Below are 23,107 nucleotides of genomic sequence, written 5' to 3' on the forward strand. Positions count from 1 at the left end.
TTTAAATGGGGGGAGGGGGGGAACATATTCTCACGGGGCCGCCGTGAGGATGTGTTCCCGCCAGTAATTTGGCCTAGGAATGAGGGAACCTGTTCAAATTTGCCACACTACCTGAACAGACCCCCAGGAAGACAGAAAAAAAAAAAACTGTTGGAGTCCAGCACTCACCGTTCTCAAAATAAGGGGGGGGGAACACATCCTCAAGGGGCCGCCGTGAGGATGTGTTCCCCCCTGTAATTTGGCCTAGGATCGAGGGAATCTGTTCAAATTTGCCACACTACCTGAACAGACCCCCAGGAAGACAGAAAAAAAAACAGTTGGAGTCCAGCACTCACCGTTCTCAAAATGGGAGGGGGGCACAAATTCTCACGGGTTGACAAAGAGGAGTTTCTTTTGTTGGATTTGGTCCACAATCTTGCGAGCGCGCTATCTGCGCCTCACGGCAAAAGCCCTTGCCAATCACCTGTAATCCAATTTACTCCCTGCGTGCTCGTTTGATTTCTTCAGATGTAGGAAAATGCAAAGACACTGAAGCAGAAATTAGACTCACACAGGTTGGTTGAGTTCAATCACAATTCTTGTTAAGAAAGCTCTGTTTTCAGGAAAGTACAATACAGCGCTGGGCCTTTCAAGAGCAGAAAGTCTCCAATCAGAAAAGGCAACGTTCAAGGTTCTTTGGTCAGCTTATATTCAGTTGGTGTGGGGCGCGTTTGATGGGTGATGAGTCGTTGGGGTGGGGCGAGTTCGCAGTAGAGTTTGATTCCATGGGAGTGGGTGCTGGTTATGGAAGATTCGGTGTGTGTGTGGGGGCTGTGGTCTTCCATCCCGTCTTTCGGCCTTGGTGATCATCTTTGGCCGAGTCCTTGGCTGTCTCCTTCTGGCACCAGCTGGTTTTTTATCTCCGAGTGACCTTCCTGTAAACATTCTCCTCCATTCTTGCACATATGCTGTCGTACCTCATTCTTTCACTTTTGTCATTTTGTACGAATTAATGTGAGCTTTTTGGCTGTAACATCATTAATCTATTACTGTTCCCTGACTATGCAAAGTTAGTTCTTTTGATACTCCATGTCTTTGCTCACATCATTATATTATTAGTTTAATCATGCTTCCCACCATATCTTTTCTGTTAGGCAAAACATTTCCCTCTGTGCAGAGCGTTCAGTAGTAATCGAAAAGCTGGCGTCTCGCATTAGGCGACATATGACGTTTAATCAAAACACAAGATATAATCAAGTACTGTACGGTCAAGACGACTCTGGCCGTGTCCATGATTTAGAGAACAAACATCAGGCATGCATTACACAGTTCCTTAAGGGCCATTAAGCTATGTAAGCAACATATCAAAAGACATTTATTTTGCAGTGCACAGAAATGCATATTGAATCATGAAGTTGTAGCAACCTCTGTTATTATCTTATATCAAAGAATGTCTAGTTATGTCTGCTTTATTGGTTGATTCCATGAATATACTTGTCTGCTTATATACTTTATCCAAAGAGATGTGAGCGTATCTGTTATTGTGGCTAGGCGGGTTTTGTGTCTTTTGACCCTATTCCTTCACTTTGCATCGAGATTTATGCAAAGAGCTCACGTAATTATATTGTTGCTTTTTGGTGAAGTCAATGAGTGTTCCCGCTGTCCGACTGGTCTTTGAATGCACCCCGCTTCAACGGCAGAACGCGGATGAATTTAAAGACATCAAATGAGAATAATCCTTTCTAAAAATTAAAATTGAATGACGCAAACGTGAGTTCTTCATGTTTTTATTGAAAACAACATAGTGCTGACGCCGTACGACGCCGTACGGCATCGGTTTTTCGCTTTCCAAACAAGGCGTGCGCGCGCTCCCGCGGCAGGGGGAACAAAATCTCACGGGGGAACCAAATCGAGCACAACACCTGTTAATTCTGTCTCGCGTAGCGCCATGTTGTTTTGTCAGTTAATAAACACGGCTCACAGAGTCTTAATTTGAGAAGTTTTCGGCTCGCTTTTAAGCCGATAAAACAACTTCTACAGTATATTACTGTGTAGTTAGGAATAAATTTAATTGTAAAAGTACATCAAATAGGGAACGCAAACACACATGGATTATATTTACAATGTTTAAATAATAGCCAAAATAAATATAATGACAAAATGATTTTTTTAAGTACTTTGAGAGACCAAAGTTTAAAACACATTGAAGGAACATTAAACAAAAAAGATGAAGGAATGGGGTCAAAATACAAAAAGTCCTGCCTAGCTACAAAAACAGATATGCTCGAACCTCATTGAATAAAGTACATAAGCAGAAAAGTATATTCACATATTGAATCAATAAAAGAAACATTTTAAGCATATACTAATTATACCTACACACCAAATCAATAAAGAAGACATAACTAGACATTTTTGATCGGGGGTAATGACAAAGGTTTTTATAACTTTATGATCTGATATGTATTTCTGAGCACTTTAAAATAGCAAATGTTTTTTGATATATTGCCTGAATAGCTTAAATGACCCTTAAGGAACTGTTTAATGCATGCCTGATGATTTTCTAAATCACGGACACTGCCAAAGTCGTCTAAAAATGTTCAGTACTTGATTGTATCTTATGTTTTGACTAATGCTAGACGCCAGTTTTCGATTACTACTGAACGTTCTGGACAGAGGGAAATATTTTGCCTAACAAAGAAAATATATGGTTGAAAGCATGATTAAACTAAGAATATGATGACGTAAGCAAGTACATGGAGTATCAAAAGAACAAACAAACAAAAACATGGTAAGTGGTGAGTACAAACTTTGCATAGTCAGGGAACATTAATAAATTGATCATGTCACAGCCAAAAGCTCACATAATTCCGTACAAAATGACAAAATTGAAAGAATGATGAATGGATGAGGTGCGACTGTATGTGCAAGAATGGAGGAGAATGTTTACAGGAAGGTCACTTGGAGATAAAACCAGCAGTTGCCAGAGGGAGACAGCCAAGAACCCGGCCAAAGATGATCGTCAAGGCTGAAAGACGGAAGGAAAACAACAGCCCCCACACACATCGAATCGGCCATAATCAGCACCCAACCCCACGGAACCAGCTCTCACCGAACCAGCACCCACTCCCATGGAATCAAACTCTACTGCAAACTTGCCCCACCCCAAAGACTCATCACCCATCAAACTCGGCCCACACCGGCATGTGCAACTGAATATAAGCTGACCAAAGAACCTTGAACGTTGCCTTTTCTGAATGGAGACTTTCTGCTCTTGAGCATGGTCGCACGAAAGGCCCAGCGCTGTATTGTACTTTCCTGAAAACAGAGCTTTCTTAACAAGAATTGTGATTGAACTCAACCAACCTGTGTAAGTCTAATTTCTGCTTCAGTGTCTTAGCATTTTCCTAAATCTGAAAAAATCAAACGAGCACGCAGTGAGTAAATTGGATAACAGGTGATTGGCAATGGCTTTTGCCGTGAGGCGCAGATAGCGCGCTCCCTAAAATGTGGACAAAATCCAACAAATGGTGAACATCCGACGTGATTTCTTCAGAAGGGAAAGTGCATGCTCCAGGAAGGATTCTTCCTTCTCAGCTCTTGCTCAACAATATTGCAGTCCGATCGGCACAAAAGGTAAGGGGGAACCTTTTTTTTTTTTTCAATAAAATCTCCCAGTTCAGCAATATTGTGGAGTGAAAGCAGAGTAAAATTAAAAATTAATAATTTTAGCTCTGTGTTCAGGAATGGTGGTTGTATATACATTTATGCTTGTATGGAAACTGGTGAAAAAGTGAAAGGTGGTAAGGACTTCGTCTGATCAGCGAAGGAAACACACCGTGGAACCGTGGAGAACTTGTGGGGTGCCAGTGACTAGCATATGGGCACCAGAGTGGCCTCAATAGTAGACACTTAGGGACTTATACTGTTGCCTAAGGTCGGGGTCGATTGAATCGGCCAGGCCACCATAAGGGTCAGGTACTCGTGGAACTTGTGGGATGCCAATGGCTAGCATATGGGCACCGGATTGGCCTCAATAGTAGACGCTTAGGGACTTTGTAGTGTTGCCTAAGGTCAGGGTCGATTGGATCGGCCAGGCCACCAATAGAGGCTTTGCAGTCACGTGGTTTTATCACGTGATTTTGTGTTATGCCGCCATCTTGGCGGTCAACTCGTCAGCTCGTTCCTACGTGTTTGTATAGATTGTTTGATTTCTGCGCTACATTTTCACCGATTTCATCCGAATTATGGCTGATTTGCTATCCAACGAAGTTGGGCATTTGGATGAAGAATCCAAGAAACGTTACAGAGAGAAGTTTAACCTTGTTGGCACAACGGATCCGTACCTTTTACCGAGAAGCATGCTAAAATCGCCCGAGCATTTTGCAACAGCCGACCTGCCTGAACTCTCATATCCAGATATTTATAATTACCTCGTCGATTCACCATCTCCGTACACTGAAAAGGACCTTAAGGCATACAAGTGTCTGGATGCCTACAAGTATTTTACAGCAGGTTTTGTGCATGATGGGCTGATATGGCAGATCCTAAACAAGAATCGATTTCTTCTCATGACCAAGGTAAGGAAAAAGCACGCACGTGGCAGTAACAGTGTGATTGTGAAAAAACTACTGAAGTGATTCTAATGAAAACTCACATTGTTACGCTTTTTTTTATTACAAAAGGCCTCTTGTTCAAAAATGAATGATTCATGAGAAACTTACCAAATGGCAGGTAAAATATGCATAAATGGACAGTAAGAGGTCTAGCCTTGTATATTATATCCAAATTAGGGACTGATAATAATATAAGGTATGTCATATTATCTGTTTCAGGTAAAACACTCAACGGATGAATGATCCTCCCCTCAGAGCTTGGGTAGCAATAGCGAAAGATGGTCAGATCCTGCTGTGCTGCCACTGTACCTGCATGGCTGGATTGGGTGAAACATGTTCACATTCAGCACTCAGTAATTAATATATATATCAAATAATTTATTGTTCTCCAACCTGTTACAAATCTAATCATAGTGAAAACAATTTTTATTAAAATGTTTTTCAGATATCTGCGGTTGAAGAAGAGTCCAGGGGCCAAGCAACATCAACAACTTGGTTTCAACAAAGAGCTGGGCGAATTACGGCCTCGAATTTTAAGGCAACGACCAGGACCAATGTCTCAAAGATTCTTCATTCCATGTACAGCGTTTCAAACTGTCCTTCAGTTCATCAAGTTCTGCACGCAGATTTTTACACTCTGCAGTGAGGGAATCCATTGCTTCCCCAGTGATAGCCGTCTGTGTGGCAGTAGTCACCATGCCTTCTTTTCGAATCTCAGCGTGCACCACATCTTCACCAGCGGGTAGTTGATCATTTTCACAAGGGACAGACTGGGAAATATTGACAAGTGCTGCTGCTGCTGCCAATGCCCTCTCGCGGTCTCTCTTGCGCTGCTTGAGATTTTGTCTTCTCTCAAAGATCTTCATTGAACATTTGAGTTTTCGTTTGTGAGGTGACTGGGTATGCTCAAATATATTTGGCACATAGTCTGGGGATAGTGGATCTTTGGTTTTTGCACCTGAAACAATTAAACAATCACATTATTCATCATGACTACCATAAATAATTAAGCACGTTGTTGAAGGGGATATACACAGTTCAATTTGTTTTGTAATGGCATTTCATAACTTGACATATTAAAAAACTGAATAGAGTGAAATCATTCAGATACTGTACCTGTCTGTTCAAGTTGCTACCATTTTTATTTTTTGTTTATTTTTGCATGATGCCACATCTGATTGGCTTGAAAACTTAACCAATAAAAATTTTAACCTTGTGCCAATGGCTTGAAAACTTTACCAATGTAGATTTTACCTTGTGCCAAATGAAGTAACAAAAACCCTCTTGTTAAAAAATGCTACATTAAGAAAAAATTGTTTCACTTGCTGCCTTTCTAAAAATGCACCCAGCATTTTCAACAATCATATTTGTATCATCCCATATTGTATTATTTCACATTTTGTGGAACAAATCAGGGGTGAATAGTTTGTTTACATACCTGACATGAAGTCCTCATTGCATATCCTTGTGTAAATCGTAGGTTTCCATCGTTCACGACGAATATCCGCGATCCATTTATCACGTTTTTTCATGTTCGCCGGAAATCTATAGAAGCTAAGATTTGGTTTATCGCCTCGTCTATTGCTACATCCAACAGCACAGCAGGTATCCGGCATTTTTAAGCTCAAATAGCAGCAGATATAACAAGAAAGCGTGTGTGAGTCGTTGACCGGCACTGAAAAGTTGACCGCCAAGATGGCCGCCAAGCTAATGTGGGTAGCTTGATGACGTCAGCTGCAAAGCCTCTATAGGAGTCGGGGCCTCGTGAAAAAAGAAAAAAAAAAAAGGTGAAGGCATCGCTGATATACTAGCAGGACGGATGCCTGGCGACCTCAATAGTGCAACCTTAGAGACTTATATTGTTGTCTAGGGCGAAGGGTAACTGGGTTAACCAGGTCGCTACATAATTGTTGAAGTGTGTCTATGTTGATATTGTGTGGAAAGCAGGCTTGGCTGGTGGGACAGCGACGCAGCTGGAGAAGTGAGTGATTAGTTGTGGTGCTGCTGTTCATGGGGTGGAAGTGATGATTTGTGGTTCATGAAGAACAATAAGTTGATTTGTATAAAATTGTTGATTTTTATTTTTTTTATTTTGCATGTGAGTTGGAGTCAGAAAAATGGCTTAACAAGAATTTGATAAACCTGAATAAATTGTATTATTAAATTTTTTTTGGGTCATTTTCCCTGCAATTACTATGTTTCCCCAGTAGATGGGGAAGCGCCCGCCCGCGCATTTACTCCCGGGAGCTGTGTCAGAAAGCTTGGTGCACACTCACAAGTGCGTGTGCATACTCAGTAGTACGTAGTAATTTCATCTATCAGTGCCGAATTTCGAGTGTAGGCTGTGACGTCAATATTCTCGTAATTCGCGCGCTGAGTTTTCAGATACAGTTTTACGCTAATGCCACCCACAAACCTTCCCCTGGAATCATTCCATTAAAATGAGTGGCCCGAAGAAAAGAAAGGTGGACACTGAGTGCCGAATGTTAAAAAAGAGTGGACAATTTGGCTCGACCTACGTGTGTGAGAAGACGTTCAGCCACATGAACATCAACAAAGCCCGTCACAGATCTAGGTTAACGGACCGACACCTCGGCTCTATCCTAAGAATTACCACAACAAATTACTCCAGACTATGATGCACTAGCAAAAAAGGGAAACCAACAATACTATTGATTTCTTTATAACCGTTTTTTCCCATGTATAATGCGCCCCCATGTATAATACGCACCCTAAAAATGGCATGTTGATGCTGGAAAAAAGCCTGTACCCATGTATAATACGCACCCAATGATCGTCACACACGCATCTGGGTGTGGTGAAATTTGTCCTCTGCATTTGACCCATCCCCGTGTGATTTTGATCCATCCCCTGGGGGAGAGGGGAGCAGTGAGCAGCAGCGGCGCCGCGCTCGGGAATCATTTGGTGATCTAACCCCCCAATTCCAACCCTTAATGCTGAGTGCCAAGCAGGGAGGCAATGGGTCCCATTTTTATAGTCTTTGGTATGACCCGGCCGGGTTTCTTAAGTCCGTAAACGTAAAATTATTTCAGAAAAAAGATCATCTTTGGGAACAACCGGATGTTATTCTGCCGGTCAGTATCACTGCGCATGCAGTAGCAAACTCGATAGCGAAGAAATATGTGAGACTCTCAACGGGATCACCAATATTTGAGTGATGTTCCAGTTATTTATCACAATTATTTATTATTATAATAATAATATATATAATATATATAATAATTATTTATTTATTATTCACAATTGTCATGGTGATCTTTCTGGTGATTTCTTAACTAGGCTGGATGTATTCTTTTTGTTGGCGTTGATTTCTCCGACTGCCCATAAAGGCACCACCGCGATCAGTTAGGTTAAAATGAAAAGAGAGGAAAGTGACGTGCGGACATGTGAAAAAGGCGGCTCTGTATGGGAGAGAAGTTGAAGAGGAATAAAAACACCCTTGAAAACCAAAACTTGCCCCTCGTCGTGACTCGGAGCCGCAACAAATGTTTCGGATTTGTGTAGGGTACATTGTGACAGCAAACGAGCAGGTGATCGAGCAAGCGTCTGATACGAGAGCATTGTGTTCGTATGGAGCGTGTTTGAAGTGACCAGCAGAGAAGAAAGGAACAAGGCAAAGTGTTGTGAAATAAAATATTACCTGTAATACGCATTTAGGTAGAGAACTGAATTCTCGCTCTTTATATAGCTGACGTGTATAATGCGCACCCCAGATTTTAGGACAATAAATTAGTTAAATTTTGCGCATTATACATGGAAAAAAACGGTACTTTATTTAGATGTATTCTTTCACTGATTCTTCAAGATGATGTATTTGGTCAGAATGTTTGCCGTTGGATGTGATTTCGCCTCATTAGATAAACATATTTCATAAATCTGACCTGCAGGCGCTGAAGTGATGGAAAATGTTATTCATCATAACAGTGTCGTATTTAATAAGAATCATTGATAGTAGTTTTTGGGTGAAATATTTTTTTAATGCTGTTAATAAATGCATTTGTTTTCAAAAAGCTTTTTTTAATATCCATGCTTTAGTATCTACTAAAAGTAAAAACCTTTTATGCAATGACCTTTACATGTCATTTATATTACTTCACACAAACGCTACATCCATCTGCTCCTGGTTCGGCCCCCCGGTCAAAATTTAGAACCCAATTCGGCCCGCAAGTCAAAAAGTTTGCCCACCCCTGGGTTAAACTGTAACCATTTTTGTTTTCAAAAGGGTGCGGCTCTAAAGTTTGGGCTAAACGGTCAGGTGGGCACAAATGCATATTTTGGACAGAGGTGGGGGGTTGCATTGTGCGATGTGGTGGTGGCGAGGCTCTCCACACTTCAGTTGCTGAAATGTTTCTGTTGCATATCTTGCACTGTGCTGTCCATCTTTTGCCGTCATAAAGGTAATTACGATAGCCGAAGGTACCGCTCCCGCTGACATGTTTGTGCATGTCTGATATAAAGGGGCGTGATTTTCCAATAAACACATTAGGTACGTAGAGAGGGCATGACTGATTGATTGACAGGGTAGTGATCCAATCATGACAACGCCATTCTCAGCCTGCGCTCCTACTGTACTATTGATATTATTTTTTTAAATGTATTAATTTTATATTCAAACTGAAAACAAACTAAATAACACTGAAGTCATTCAAGTCATCATGTCTCAAGTCAAGTCCCGAGTCTTTAACTTCCAAGTCGAGTCTCAAGTTTTAATATTTTTTGTCAAGTCAAGTCACAAGTCATCAAAACAGCGACTCGAGTCGACTCGAGTCCAAGTCACAGTGACTCGAGTCCCCATCTCTGCCACTAACCGACTGTTAAATAAGTTGTCATAAAGTATGTATATTAATATATACAAATCGCACACTCCTAAGATGGTCGCAATACAAAGCATGAAATGGTGAGGCTCAATAATGTGAAAAAAAAACATCAAAGCTGATAACTCCAAAATTTGAAACTTCTCTATACTGAAAATTATTTGGAGCAGTACCGTATTTTTCGCACCAAAAGGCGCACTGGATTATAAGGCGCGCCCTCATTGAATTTGTTATTTTAGAAATTATTTCATATATAGGGCGCACCGGAGTAAAAGGCGCATAAAATAGAAGCTATACTGCAACAAATTGAGGTTGACTAGGGTTGCGGTATGCATCCACTAGCCAATAACCAATGAGCCCTCTGCAAACAATCGCGTTTCTCAAACTATCTCCCTTTTACTGCTGTGCGTTCCTCACCTGAATTTGTTCCTTGCTCCCGACAGACCTTGACCATATCGCCTCCGTGAGTGTGATTTGTCGAGACAGCATATTTGTTTCAACACTTTTCATGGGTTTCACATTTATCTAAAGAAAGGAGGGATGTAGTACATGGCATTTCTCAGAATGCACTCATTTTACGTTGTGATGTTTTGCTGACATCAAACAAATAAATCTGTAGGTTCCCAAGAACACGGTTTTAATATATCCAGCACGCAACTTCACATACACCGACGGCCATTAACTACCACACTTCTCGTCGTCAAAACACGCCTTAACATTCCTTATACTCGCGAGAGTTAACTGTGTGTGTACTTCAGGTACCATAGAAATTTCCATACATTACATCTCCTCCTTTTAAAGTCATAACATGCATCCAGTACAGACTGTATAACAAAAATCCCTCGACTTACTCCATGCATCAAAATCAATCCTATTCCTTATGTCAAGTTTACATCCAGATCAGATAAATGTAACTGTTTTCTTTTCATATTCTGGAAAAATGTTTCAAAACATATTTTTAATCACTCATCGTACAACCAGTTCTGAACAGTTTTTTCCATTTTCTTCTTTTTTTATCACAACATCAATAATGTTCTCATAAATCCAGTCTGTTGGCTGGTTTACTCACTCTTCCTGAACGTGTGATGGTGACTGTTTCCCGATTGGGTGAAACAGATGATCCAGTGGCAGGTGTCTCTACCTGACTGGGATTCATACTCACATTTGTCCCTAAGTCACCAGTTCCTTCAGCTATGAATCATTGTGGAAGCCTGTAGATAATGTAGGTGCTTTTTTTAGATGACGTCTGTTCCGTCTATACTGTCCTCTATCAGTAGACTCCACCAAGTAGGACCTTGGAGTAGAACTGGCTTCTACTACTGTGCCTGTGCCATTGTCTCTCATCATCTAGTTTCATGAGAACCTTGTCCCCTGGACTCATCTCCGGAAGATTTCTCACTCCATTCCTGCGATCTTAGTAATAAGCTTGCATTTGCTTAGCAGCTGCATCCTCCGTCCAACTTTGTCTTTGTCCGGCCATCTTGGATCCAGGTTCTTGGACAAGGTTGGGACAGTTGTTCTGATGTTTCGACCCATCAACAGCTCGGCAGGACTCACTCCCGTGGATGATGATGGTGTAGCTCTGTATGTCATCAAGGCCAGGAGAGGATATTCCTGTTAAAGAATAGCTTTTTGTTGGAATAATTTAAGTGAAGCCTTGGCCTGCCAGACCTGGAGGCCTTGTCTTTACGGTTTATGACTTTCCTTTCATCTAGGTTTTTCCTTTTTAGTGACAGGGATGTCTTTTGATCCCTGTCAGCCATATGTCTCCTTCCTGTCCTTATGTTATCTGTGTGTTTCTGTTTCTGTAGGAGGCCTTCACTAACAATGAGCCGAGCTTATTTGCATAGGCGAAATGTTCTTATTTGGTTCAAAGAACTTCATTCCTTTTATCTAACTGTAGGTTTGGTTCATAGATTGTTGTTGGTCAGAACTGTTTTTCTTTGTTAAGTGTTATATACAGTTTGAAGTAGTTGCATACAAGTTATCCCATATTTACTCAATGTTTGTTTAAGTGTTTAGGAGAGGACAAGTCACTCATTATTATTATTGTGTGTTACTTTACCAAGTAGATAAAGTTAGCCAAGGTTTAGTTGCATTGTTCCACAGGAAAGCGGCAATTCAAGTTATCTGATCCCACTCGAGGACAAATCAGCCAACCATGAGAAGAACAGTTGGTTGAGGAAGAAGGACAAAGTCTGCGGGGGTCACGGGCCGACAATGAAGTGCTAATTCACACCACACTACATTCCTTAGCTGATAAGCGTTGCTACAGACACTATCTCCCCTCCCTTTAGTGTAGCAACGCCTCTGTAACCAGGGCAACCAAAACATTAAATAGAGGAGCACGTGAAGTGAGAACTCAGAATTGATGGAGATTGTAACTGAGTTTGCTCTCTATCGTTCTCCTCGCGAGTAAACCCGTTCTGGTTCTTTCCTCCTCTTCCTTCCAGCGTATGGTTTAATGTCTGATGGTATTTAGACCTAACATTTTGGTCCTTCGAGCCGGATGCCAATACACCTGAGGATCCCAGCGGGCGGCAGCGGAGATCCAGAAAGACTGCGCGCGGCAGGACCTCCCTAGGTGGGGTCCTAGAATCCTTTTCAAGGGCTGGTTGTCTGCTCGTCAGCTGGGATCTGAAGGTTGAAGGCAATCCGAGGTGCAGAGGTGAAGAGAACCAGAGGGTGAGTTTGTTTTGTTTTTTAAAGAATGAGCGGCCGAGGGCTCGTCGTGCCCTATAAAAGTCCTAGGACAGAACGGAAAGGTCCGTTCTAAAGGTACCAAAACGGAAAGGTCCGTTTAAATAAGAGTTACTCAACGGAGAAGTAACTAAACGGAAAGGTCCGTTTAAATCACAGGTGTCAAACTCAAGGCCCGGGGGCCAGATACGGCCCGCCACATCATTTTATGCGGCCCGCAAAGACAAATTGTGCATCAAATTCGTGTGTCATTACCAGAATTGTAAATTGTCTTCACTTTTAATAATATCTATTTTTTTTAAATATTTGACCAGTTTTTACTCGCCTGATTTGAAAACGAGTTATTTGTCAGTTTGTTTTGTAGCTTTTACTGTATATAATATGAGGTGCTCATACATTTATTTAGGTTGACATAATGGCCCTCCGAAAGAAGCTATGACGACAATGCGGCCCGCGAAAAAAATGAGTTTGACACCCCTGGTTTAAATAGAAGAAATAAAAGGACAGAGGTGTCCAACGGAGAAATCCGTTCAAAAGGGTTAGCGAAGTCCGCGGGAAACCGAAAGTTACGCAATACTGTGTGATTGAGAGTGTGAATGGGAATACGTATCACTAGATATAGTATTCCATATTAAAGCAGTGGGGAACACATAACGTGGTTCTGTGGACGCAATAGGCAAGGATTCTCCACCAGAATGCTGGTAGAAGTGAGAATCACCACAGGATTTTTTCGTTATCCCACTGGAAACACCCGACTTTAGAAACCCCTATGGTTTTACAGTTGGGACCAAATTGATTAAAATGGGGAACGGGAAGAGTAAAACTAATATCCGAGATACTCTAAAATGTAAAGATTGGAAAATAATTGAAAGGCAGGATCCCGACCGACTTAAAAAAGATTTCGATAAATGGGTTAAAAAATTGCAAATTTGAGAGACAACTAGAAACAAACAAATTATTAGGATTTAGAGGTGCCATAAACGAAACAACAAAAAGAAATCAAAGAAGGCATCTGATGGGCAATGTCTAACAGAGAAGGCTTTAGAGGCCGAGGAAGAGGAGTACAACCTCCAATAGAATGCTGGAGTTGCGGGGAAAACGGTCACATGGCACGTGACTGCACAAATGAACAAAGACAGTTATGACTAGGCCAAAATCAAATCAGATTTCCATGTAATGAAGTGGGAACCTGGCTGCCAAAATTAAAGATAAATTAGCTTAAGTATTTAGGATAAAGATAAAGAAACACTGAAGTTAAAATTTGCTAAATAGATGGAAAAGAATTACAAATAGCTTCTAAAAGTGAAATAGAGAATAGATCAGAAAAGTAAGACGAACAAAAAGGTGTGTTAATGGGATCGATGTGTGTTCTATATGTTGTGCGTCATCCTTTTGTGCTGGTGTGTGTGTGTGTGTGTGTGTGTGCGTGTGCGCGCAGAGGATCCTCATGAATGTTGTGTGTATGAGTGTGAGTGAGATGTGTGTCCTATGGAAGAAATCAGTAATGGAGAATGTTCAGGAGGCTGTTGAGCGATAATAGGGAAATTGAGAAGTAGACGATGATGTGTTTAAGTTGGTTGGAGAAACTAAGATGAGCAGTGTGTGGAAGTAGAGAAAATAAGACGTGTGTGGCAGAAAGTGACTAGAACGGTGGTTTGATAGGATGAGAATAAGAGACAGCAAATGTTGTGTAGAAGACAGTGAAAGATGTCGAATGTGAACATGATGAAGGGGGCAACAGCAAAGTTGGCCTGCCCTTTGAGAAGGTAAGACTGATAAGCGTGCCTGCGCTCGCGCGCAGTCGCGGGGCGGGGCTGTGCGCTTGGGCCTTTGCTATGCTCGTGTGGGCGGTGGGCCGGCATCATGGTTGTTGCAGGAAATGGCCAGCCTGTGACCAATCAACATTGATGCCGCGCCCCCCCCTCGCACGGGGGTGCTATGGCTGCGGGCGAAGCAGGGAAAGTGCGGGTTTCTCAGAGAACGTTTGAATATTTGAAGCAGGGTGATGCTTAAGGAAGATGTGACAGTATTTGCATGAAGGATAAAAGGCACTGATGAAAAAAAAAATAAAAAAAAGTATAACCAAAACGTCAAAAGAGAGGATGACGTTTGCGCAGCGTTGTTTGTTGGTATTGTTTGTGAGCTGTGTCTCTGCTGTTTTTGTGTTGTCTGTGTGCTGTAAGTGTTATGTGTTAAAAGGATGAAATTGGCTAATATAGGTGCACAAAAGAATTTCTTAGACTGTAGTCTATCTGATTTGCACCGCAAAACAAAAACGATTTTGTAAAAATAGGAAGTGAAAGAAAAGAAAAAGCAAGCAATTTGTTTATGGGCAGAAACTGGTCCACACTGCATTAAGGCCTAGCCTTGATGAAACAAAACTTGAGAGATGAAAGGAACTTGCTTTCTGGAATTGGATGAAGAAAAATTATGAAATAACGACATTTAGAAGCTAAATTTAAAGTGAATAGTCGATTGGTTGTGTCAAGACTATACAAGTTTTTACATTTGAGAATAAGAGAGTGATTGAGTTGAAGTTTAGTAACAACAACAATTAACTATTATATTAATTTACTGACGGTTATTTTGTTGGTTTTTATCTTTTTGTCTTGATTGGTTTGACACCTTGAGGAAGGAAAATTAGGATGAGGAACACGGGTTGAGACAACCAGTTACACACGCAAAACATGTGTGCACTGGGACACTGAGAAGCATTTTGAAAGGTGTGTCAAAGTAAATGAAGATGAAATCATATGTAGTAATACAACACTTTACTACATATGGATTCCCTATATCATACAATTGAGTAAAATAAAACATACATATTGATTTTTATTCAAATTGCTAAGGTTCTTGTGATAAACGATGAGAAAATGATTGAAAAGTAACTAAAGAAACTACAAGAAACCACAACTAAGCTAGTTGTGGAAGCGGTCCAATTGCCACGAAAAATAGCTAGATGCACGTGTGCAGGGCACACACACGAGACTGATAAGGTGTCAAGAGGTAACAAGCTTGCAGACGGAACCGCATAGCTGTAGTGTAAAAGACACTTCAAATTTCATACACACAAGAAGCAGATTAAATTACTGAAACGTTTTTAAAGATGTGCAGCGACAAAGTCCATAGACTGAAACTCAATTATGGACGAAAAGAGGGGCAAGAGTGGAGAATGGCATCTATAAATGACCAGAAGACTGACCTATCCTACGAAAAAACTTATACAAATGGGCAGCAATATTGAGCCATGGTGTGTGTCGCATGGCTCAAGAGGAGGGACAATGGGGCAGGTCAGTCAGCTTTATACAACATATGGATTTGATTCATATTCAAAACATTTATAAAAAAAAATTGTAGAGCTTGTTTAACATGTGTTAAACACAATCCACAGGGTTATAATGCCTGGTCATAATAGATGCATTCTCAAAATGGATTCAAAATAAACACTGAATGCCTTAACAGTGGCAAAAACGTTATGTAAAGAAATAATACTTTGTCAACAACCGCTGTAGATGTTAAAGAATGGAATTAATATATATTTAAAATGAATGTGGATAGTTTGTTTCAGCTGACTATAAGAGTAACTGGTAAAAGAAACAATTGATTGCTAATGCCAAAACAAGCTGCAAAGGAAAAAAAAATAAAATAAATAATGAATGCCATATGTATGGGTCTACGACCGATACTTTATGTTGTACCGTTGCCATTGACAAAAGATTGTGTGACATCTGTCACGTCTGCTGATTGTGAAATGTGCGACAGTGTTCTATATAATATCTGTTGAAAAAAAAAAAAGAAAGAAAGAAAAGAAACCATTGCTTTTAGAGAATGTAGTCAACCAAAATTGTATATGTATCGACATGCCAAGATCTGGGAAAAAGCTGGTAATTGAAAAAAAACAAAAAACAAAATGTCTTTAAATTTGAGAGGCGACGATGATCTGACTGAAATTGATGCAATTAGAGTCCCCAGAGGAGTTCCTGATTAATAAGAATCAATTGACCAAATTGCAGCGCAATGGGAGTCCTCCATTTGCTGCTGGTGTACGATGAACAAGAACGTTGACAGGATAAATTACATCCATTGCAACATGCAGAAATTGGGCAAACGGACACAAGCGGGACTTGAGGCAGTGCATGGACGGCTAGCCACGCCTTCCCTAATGTCAATCCAGAACCGCAATGCTCTTGTTATGTTGGTGTCTGAGAAAGGAAGGGTCTGCGCAATGTTCAGAGAACAATGCTGCACCTTCATCCAGAACGACACCGCCCCTGATGGGAGCCTGACGAAGGCGATTGCAAGGTTGCAATCCCTCAACACGAGGATGAAAGAGCACTACAAGTGGATGACTGCTTTTGGGAAGTATAAAGCCCTTGTGTCCTCAATTACTGCTATACTCACCTTGTGTGGATGTTGTTATATTCCATGTCTCCGTGCTCTGTTTAATCGTCTCATCACTACAGCAATATCGCCCATGGACGACAAGATGGGCCGGGTATGCCTAATGTCTGAACGCCAGCATGTTGATGATAACGATGATGATGTTGATGCAATTTTTGCACTTGAGTTTACAGACTTCTTCCCAGATCTGTGTGTTTCCGAATTTTAATGTCGCAACATTTATCCTTTTTGGTGTAAACTTATTTGTGCTCATACTTGTGATCCGACAACTGACAATCGAGAGAAGTGGTTGTGTTTGGTAATGTGAAAATTGAGCAAATATGTGATAAAAAGGGGGGAAATGTTGGAATAATTTAAGTGAAGCCTTGGCCTGCCAGACCTGGAGGCCTTGTCTTTACGGTTTATGACTTTCCTTTCATCTAGGTTTTTCCTTTTTAGTGACAGGGATGTCTTTTGATCCCTGTCAGCCATATGTCTCCTTCCTGTCCTTATGTTATCTGTGTGTTTTTGTTTCTGTAGGAGGCCTTCACTAACAATGAGCCGAGCTTATTTGCATAGGCGAAATGTTCTTATTTGGTTCAAAGAACTTCATTCCTTTTATCTAACTGTAGGTTTGGTTCATAGATTGTTGTTGGTCAGAACTGTTTTTCTTTGTTAAGTGTTATATACAGTTTGAAGTAGTTGCATACAAGTTATCCCATATTTACTCAATGTTTGTTTAAGTGTTTAGGAGAGGACAAGTCACTCATTATTATTATTGTGTGTTACTTTACCAAGTAGATAAAGTTAGCCAAGGTTTAGTTGCATTGTTCCACAGGAAAGCGGCAATTCAAGTTATCTGATCCCACTCGAGGACAAATCAGCCAACCATGAGAAGAACAGTTGGTTGAGGAAGAAGGACAAAGTCTGTGGGGGTCACGGGCCGACAATGAAGTGCTAATTCACACCACACTACATTCCTTAGCTGATAAGCGTTGCTACAGACACTATCTCCCCTCCCTTTAGTGTAGCAACGCCTCTGTAACCAGGGCAACCAAAACATTAAATAGAGGAGCACGTGAAGTGAGAACTCAGAATTGATGGAGATTGTAACTGAATTTGCTCTCTATCGTTCTCCTCGCGAGTAAACCCGTTCTGGTTCTTTCCTCCTCTTCCTTCCAGCGTATGGTTTAATGTCTGATGGTATTTAGACCTAACACTTTTGCTACCTGCACAGCCCTCTCTGCCTGTCCATTACTTTGAGCATAATGTGGACTAGATGTCAAATGGATAAAGTCATATTCTTTACTGAACTGCCTGAACTCTTCTGATACTAATTGACGTCCATTATCGCTGACTAACACTTCTGGAATACCATAACGTGCAAATATGGCTTTCAGCTTTCCAATGACTTGCTTGCTTGTGATCAACAGCACATGTAAAATCTCAATGTATCTTGAATAGTAGTCAGTCAGCACCAAATATGACTGCTTCCTATGCTCACACAGATCTATGCCTACCTTTTGCCATGGCCTGGATGGTAACTCACTTGGCCTTAAAGGCTTTTTTCTCTGTGTGGCTCTGTTCTCTCTGCAAACGTTACATTGAGTTACTATTTTCTTGATGTCCTGTGAGATTCTTGGCCACCATACTGACTGATTAGCTCTTTCTCTACATTTTACCAACCCTTGGTTAGAGATGCACCGATCCGATATCTGGATCGGATATCGGCCCCGATATCAACAAAATTGATGGATCGGGTATCGGAAAATGCAGCCGATCTGTGAGCCGATCCTTTCCTTAATCTATTGGGACGCGGGCTACGTCATACGTCAGCAGCACGTGTGCCGCGGGACGCGGCTACGTCATACGTCAGCAGCACGTGTGCCGCATGCCACGAGAGTTTTCTAAACAAACGCAAACATGGAGCGAACGAAAGAGTCAGCTGTGTGGAGGTACTTTAAACTGAACACGCCAACTAGCTCGACGGCAGTTTGTAATGTCCGCAAAGCTAATGTTGCCAGGGGTGGTGGTAGTACTGCCAGTTATAGTACTAGTACTAAGCGGAGCTTGTTTTCAGGGAGCACTTCTCATTGCTGCTTAAATGAGCATTTAGAGCATCAACAGGTCATGAGTGATGTGAAACGGCACCTAATGTTTACATGTTTACTATTTATTTTAATATTTGGTTACTGTGTGCTTGATCACCCTTTCTATATTTGCCCAGTGCAGTTTCAGCTGCAACATTTGTATTTTTTTTTTAAGAAGTTTGTATCCTAATTTACTTAAATTTAAATGCTGATACACTTTATTGCTGCTGTTGCACAATTTTTGTTACAAATAAATAGTTCATTGCATGAATCTGCTTTATCTTGTTACATTTTGTCTTAGGAATGAACTGTGTAGTCATGCCTGATGCCATTGCCTTTAGTCTTTTCTGTTCCACATGTAGAGGTATGTAGCTTGTTAAGTCAACCATAATATCGGATCGGTATCGGGTATCGACCGATCCGCAAAGCCACGGCATCGGTATCGGTATCGAAACTGAAAAAGTCGGATCGGTGCATCTCTACCCTTGGTGCCCATCGTGAATTTTGTCTATGATCTCATTCCTCATTGATTTGGGAATAACAATGCGATTTCCTCTGGTGATCAGTCCTTCTACCAGTGACGTTCCCCTCTCACTTGTCTTCAGAGGCGTAGCCAAGCCGGGGCGAGCCGGGGCGGCGCCCCGGTTAGGACTCCCTGCGCCCCGGTTGAAAAAAAATAAATAAAATTCGATTCTTCATTTTCATGCCGTTTTTTTCTTTCGGTCTTGCGTGGATGTGCTTGCGCTATTCTATGTGCGCGATGTTATCCATTCACCGTTTGCCTCCCGGACGTTGTTTTAGCGATCAGCGAACGGCGTGGGTGATGTTCGATTTTTTTTCCTGTGGGCGTGCGCCCCTACTGGAAAAATTCCTGGCTACGCCTCTGCTTGTCTTTGTCCTTGTCTGTTATTTATCCTTTTTTAAATTTGGCACTTGTATTCTTGCACTATTGTACGCTGCTGTGACAAGTAAATCTCCCCGCTGTGGGATGAATAAAGTTCTATCATCATCATAATTTCCTTGACTGTTGGCAGCACATACTTTTCACGCTTTACGGCTCGATTCAATCTTCTCAGCTCAGTGACCTAGTGGTAGAGTGTCCGCCCTGAGACTGAAAGGTTGTGGGTTCAAACCCTGGCTGGGTCATACCAAAGACTATAAAAATGGGACCCATTGCCTCCCTGCTTGGCACTCAGCATTAAGGGTTGGAATTGGGGGGTTAGATCACCAAATGATTCCCGAGCGCGGCACCGCTGCTGCTCACTGCTCCCCTCTCTCCCAGGGGATGGATCAAAATCACATGGGGATGGGTTAAATGCAGAGGACAAATCTCACCACACCCAGATGTGTGTGTGACGATCATTGGGACTTTAACTTTTAACTTTAAATCTGCACAACATCGACCCTCCTTTTTCTTTGGCTTTAGGACTGGAACCATGGCAGCACACCACTCTGTAGGCTGTGTTACCTTCTCTATGATGCCTTCTGTTTCAAGTCGGTGCAGCTCCTTCACTAGCGGTACTAGTGGCAGTGGTACTCATCTAGCGCAATAGACTGCATAAGACTGGGCATCGTCATTTAGTATGATTTTCTCAGGTTCCGTCTTTAATAGGCCACTTGTTCCAAAAACTGTCTTCAAAGTCACGACAGCAGTTACCTTTCATTACATACACAGGAAAAGTGTATTCTATACCCTTGTATACTGTTTTAACTGTGAACCACCCCCTACATCTGAGCCACCCGCCTGGTGGTCTATCTATTATTTAATTTCAGGGATGTGGGGAGCTTCACGAAAGTAACCTCATTTATAACAGTCACATCAGCCCCTGTATCCATTTTAAATGAAAGTGGCATCTTCTCTATTTCAAGTGTAACAGTCCAATTGTCTGAGTTGGCCTCCTTGATGACCTCACCCAAAAACTGGAACTGTCCCGTGTTCTCAGTGACTTCATTCACTTCTTTCGTATGACACAGTCGTGCCCAATGTCCTATTTTGTTGCACTTTCTACATGTACTTATGTAAGCAGGACATTTTCCTTTTTCCTGATGCTGAGTGCCACACCTGCCACAGCTCTTGTCCCTTTTCTGGTCTGTGGCGCCACCTTGTGTTCTTTTCTGTGCCTTTTGCTGCGTCCCCCTCCGACTGCCGTCAACATGAGCCACTTGTATGTCCGGTAGCTGGGACTGGAGGCCAATTTGTATTGCCACCTCCTCAGCTTGTCGCACCTGCTGGATGACTTGTGATAGCGTCAGGTCTGCCGTCAGCTGAAACTTCTGAGATAATTCTTTATCTCGAATGCCAACAACTAGTTTATCCCGGATGTGTTCGTCTCGCTTGTCGCCGAACTCACAGTTCTCCGCCAAATCGAATAAAACTCTGATGTATGCTTCTGCCTTTTCCCCGGCCAGCTGACTTCGCTGATAAAAGCAGGCTCATTCGTGTATTAAGTTCCGTCTTGGAATGAAGTAATCGTCAAACTTCCTTAGCACGACGTCGTAGTCTTTTTTGTGTCCCTCTTCCTCAAACTCGAAGGAGCTGAATATTTTCTCCGCTTCACGTCCCATGGTGTAAATGAGCGAAATGACCTGGACCTCGCCGTCCTCCTTATTCAGCTTCGTCGCCGCCAAAAAGCACGAAAATCTCTGTTTCCACTCCGGCCATTCTCCTGGGCTCGTGAATTTGAATTCCTCCGGTGGACTAAACTTTGACATCTTAATCGCGTTCTTGTAGTCGCGTCACTTCTGACATCATGTGATGTTTTGCTGACATCAAACAAATAAATCTGTAGGTTCCCAAGAACACGGTTTTAATATATCCAGCATGCAACTTCACATACACCGACGGCCATTAACTATACACTTCTCATCGTCAAAACACGCCTTAAATAATTTCGATCTCTTTGTGTGTCTTGACATGTGAAGAAATTGACAATAAAGCAGACTTTGACTTTGACTTTTTGACTTTAACATTTCCTTATACCCGCGAGAGTTACGTAACTGTGTGTGTACTTCAGGTAGCACAGAAATTTCCATACATACGTGATGACGTAAAACACGTGATGACGTGTACTGGGAAGAGTGTGAATAAAGCGGCAAAGAAATCAAGGAAAGACTGGTCAGCTCAGTGATGTTACTGGCCAACCGGTCAGAGACTAAGAGCCACATTTTTTTACTGCGTACCGCAAAGAGCCACATCCCCATCCCCCCCCGAAGCGAAGCGAACACGCAGCGTTTGACGTCCCATTAACCCCCCCGGAGCGAAGCGAACGTAAAGGAGCCGCATGAAACACGGCAAAGAGCCGCATGCGGCTCGCGAGCCCGAACGTAAAGGAGCCGCATGAAACCCGGCAAAGAGCCGCATGCGGCTCGCGAGCCGCGGGTTGGCCACTCCTGCACTACATGGTAGAGAGCCATTTCAGGCGACATCACTTAAAAATTGACCTGAAATGTGCATTTTTAAAATGTTGTTGTGTGAAAGTTCCGGTGTTTAGACAAAGTTGGGGGTCAATGCGATTTTCTTTATTTTGCGTTAATAATTGCACAACTTCGCAAAATCCGGGAGGGACTGTTTTTCTTTTTAAGTCTGGCGCCGTGGTAAAGAGAGAGGACCACTGGCGCTGCACTTTATTGATTATTGGCGACTTAAAAAAGAAAACTCCATATCTGGAAAAATTACACATCGGTAAAACAACATTCACGATCATTTTGCAAACGATGCATACCGCCCATCCCTAGTGTGTGTGCATGTGTGTGCCTGTGTGTGCACGTGCGCCTATGTGAGTTCTGTGTGCGTGCGTGCGCCTGTGTGTGTTTACTTTTCTGAGTAAGAGATAGTTTCCTAATATGTCCAGGAAAACCCAAGATGTGGGAATGCAAACATCTCTTTCCATGCCTGTTTTTCTTTTTATAAAGCATCATGTTTTGTCTTGCCTGGTTTGACTTAGAGCTTTTTATTTTGGAATAGAATAGAAAGAATATCTAAACTAATTGCATCATTTACTCTATATCAAAGGGATTGCAGTCTCCATCGAAAAGGTGATTCAGTTGCTGGGTTAGTTAGGACCGTCTTCTCTCTGGAAAAACAAGATCAAAATAGTTTAAGTCCAGGTCAATTGAAAATAAATATTCCTTGTAACACACCACTATGAAGAGATTTGAAAGGTTACAAAAATAACCAAGTATATAAATAGATTGTTAAAAATTCTGCCCAAGTGATGTGCGTGTCAGCTAAATCCACTGAACCCATACACTGAACCCTTCAATTTACAAGTCGAAAAAAACAACACTCACCCGTCTCAGAACAAAACAGGAGACAAAAGGTCTAAAATCCTATTTGGTTGAACAAGTCGAGTGATCGGCTCACCTTTGTTCCAAAATCCGAATTCTGTTTAAAAAAGAGGAAAGGTCTGGCCATGAGGAGATTAGCCAACGCCGTAACATTGACGTCTTCCCCTTTCTGCCCGAAGTCCAGTTCGAAGCTTAAAATTTGACAAAGTCCAATTCGAAG

The 23,107-nt window shown here is 41.8% G+C and overlaps 1 protein-coding gene and 2 long non-coding RNA genes across 4 annotated transcripts in view; 1 reads left to right on the top strand and 2 right to left on the bottom strand.

Moving 5' to 3' along the window:
• Positions 1 to 11,890: 11,890 nt before the first annotated feature.
• Positions 11,891 to 13,027, top strand: LOC119139748. The gene is made up of 2 exons (XR_005101446.1): positions 11,891 to 12,289; positions 12,633 to 13,027. It is a non-coding gene; the product is annotated as an uncharacterized LOC119139748 (long non-coding RNA).
• A 7,332-nt stretch (positions 13,028 to 20,359) lies between these two features.
• LOC119139742 lies at positions 20,360 to 21,729 on the bottom strand. The gene is made up of 2 exons (XR_005101440.1): positions 21,563 to 21,729; positions 20,360 to 21,480 (listed from the first exon to the last, which is right to left on the bottom strand). It is a non-coding gene; the product is annotated as an uncharacterized LOC119139742 (long non-coding RNA).
• A 480-nt stretch (positions 21,730 to 22,209) lies between these two features.
• The window catches only part of tmprss3a (transmembrane serine protease 3a), a 102,982-nt gene continuing 102,084 nt past the window's right edge, over positions 22,210 to 23,107 (bottom strand). For both annotated transcript variants that reach the window (XM_037280677.1, XM_037280678.1), the window contains one exon: positions 22,210 to 22,673. In XM_037280677.1, the coding sequence (XP_037136572.1) occupies positions 22,653 to 22,673 (21 nt within the window). In that variant the 3' untranslated portion in view covers positions 22,210 to 22,652. The remainder of the gene's footprint in view (positions 22,674 to 23,107) is intronic.

The sequence above is a fragment of the Syngnathus acus genome, chromosome 21 (genome assembly GCF_901709675.1).
Source record: "Syngnathus acus chromosome 21, fSynAcu1.2, whole genome shotgun sequence".
Lineage (NCBI taxonomy): Eukaryota > Metazoa > Chordata > Actinopteri > Syngnathiformes > Syngnathidae > Syngnathus > Syngnathus acus.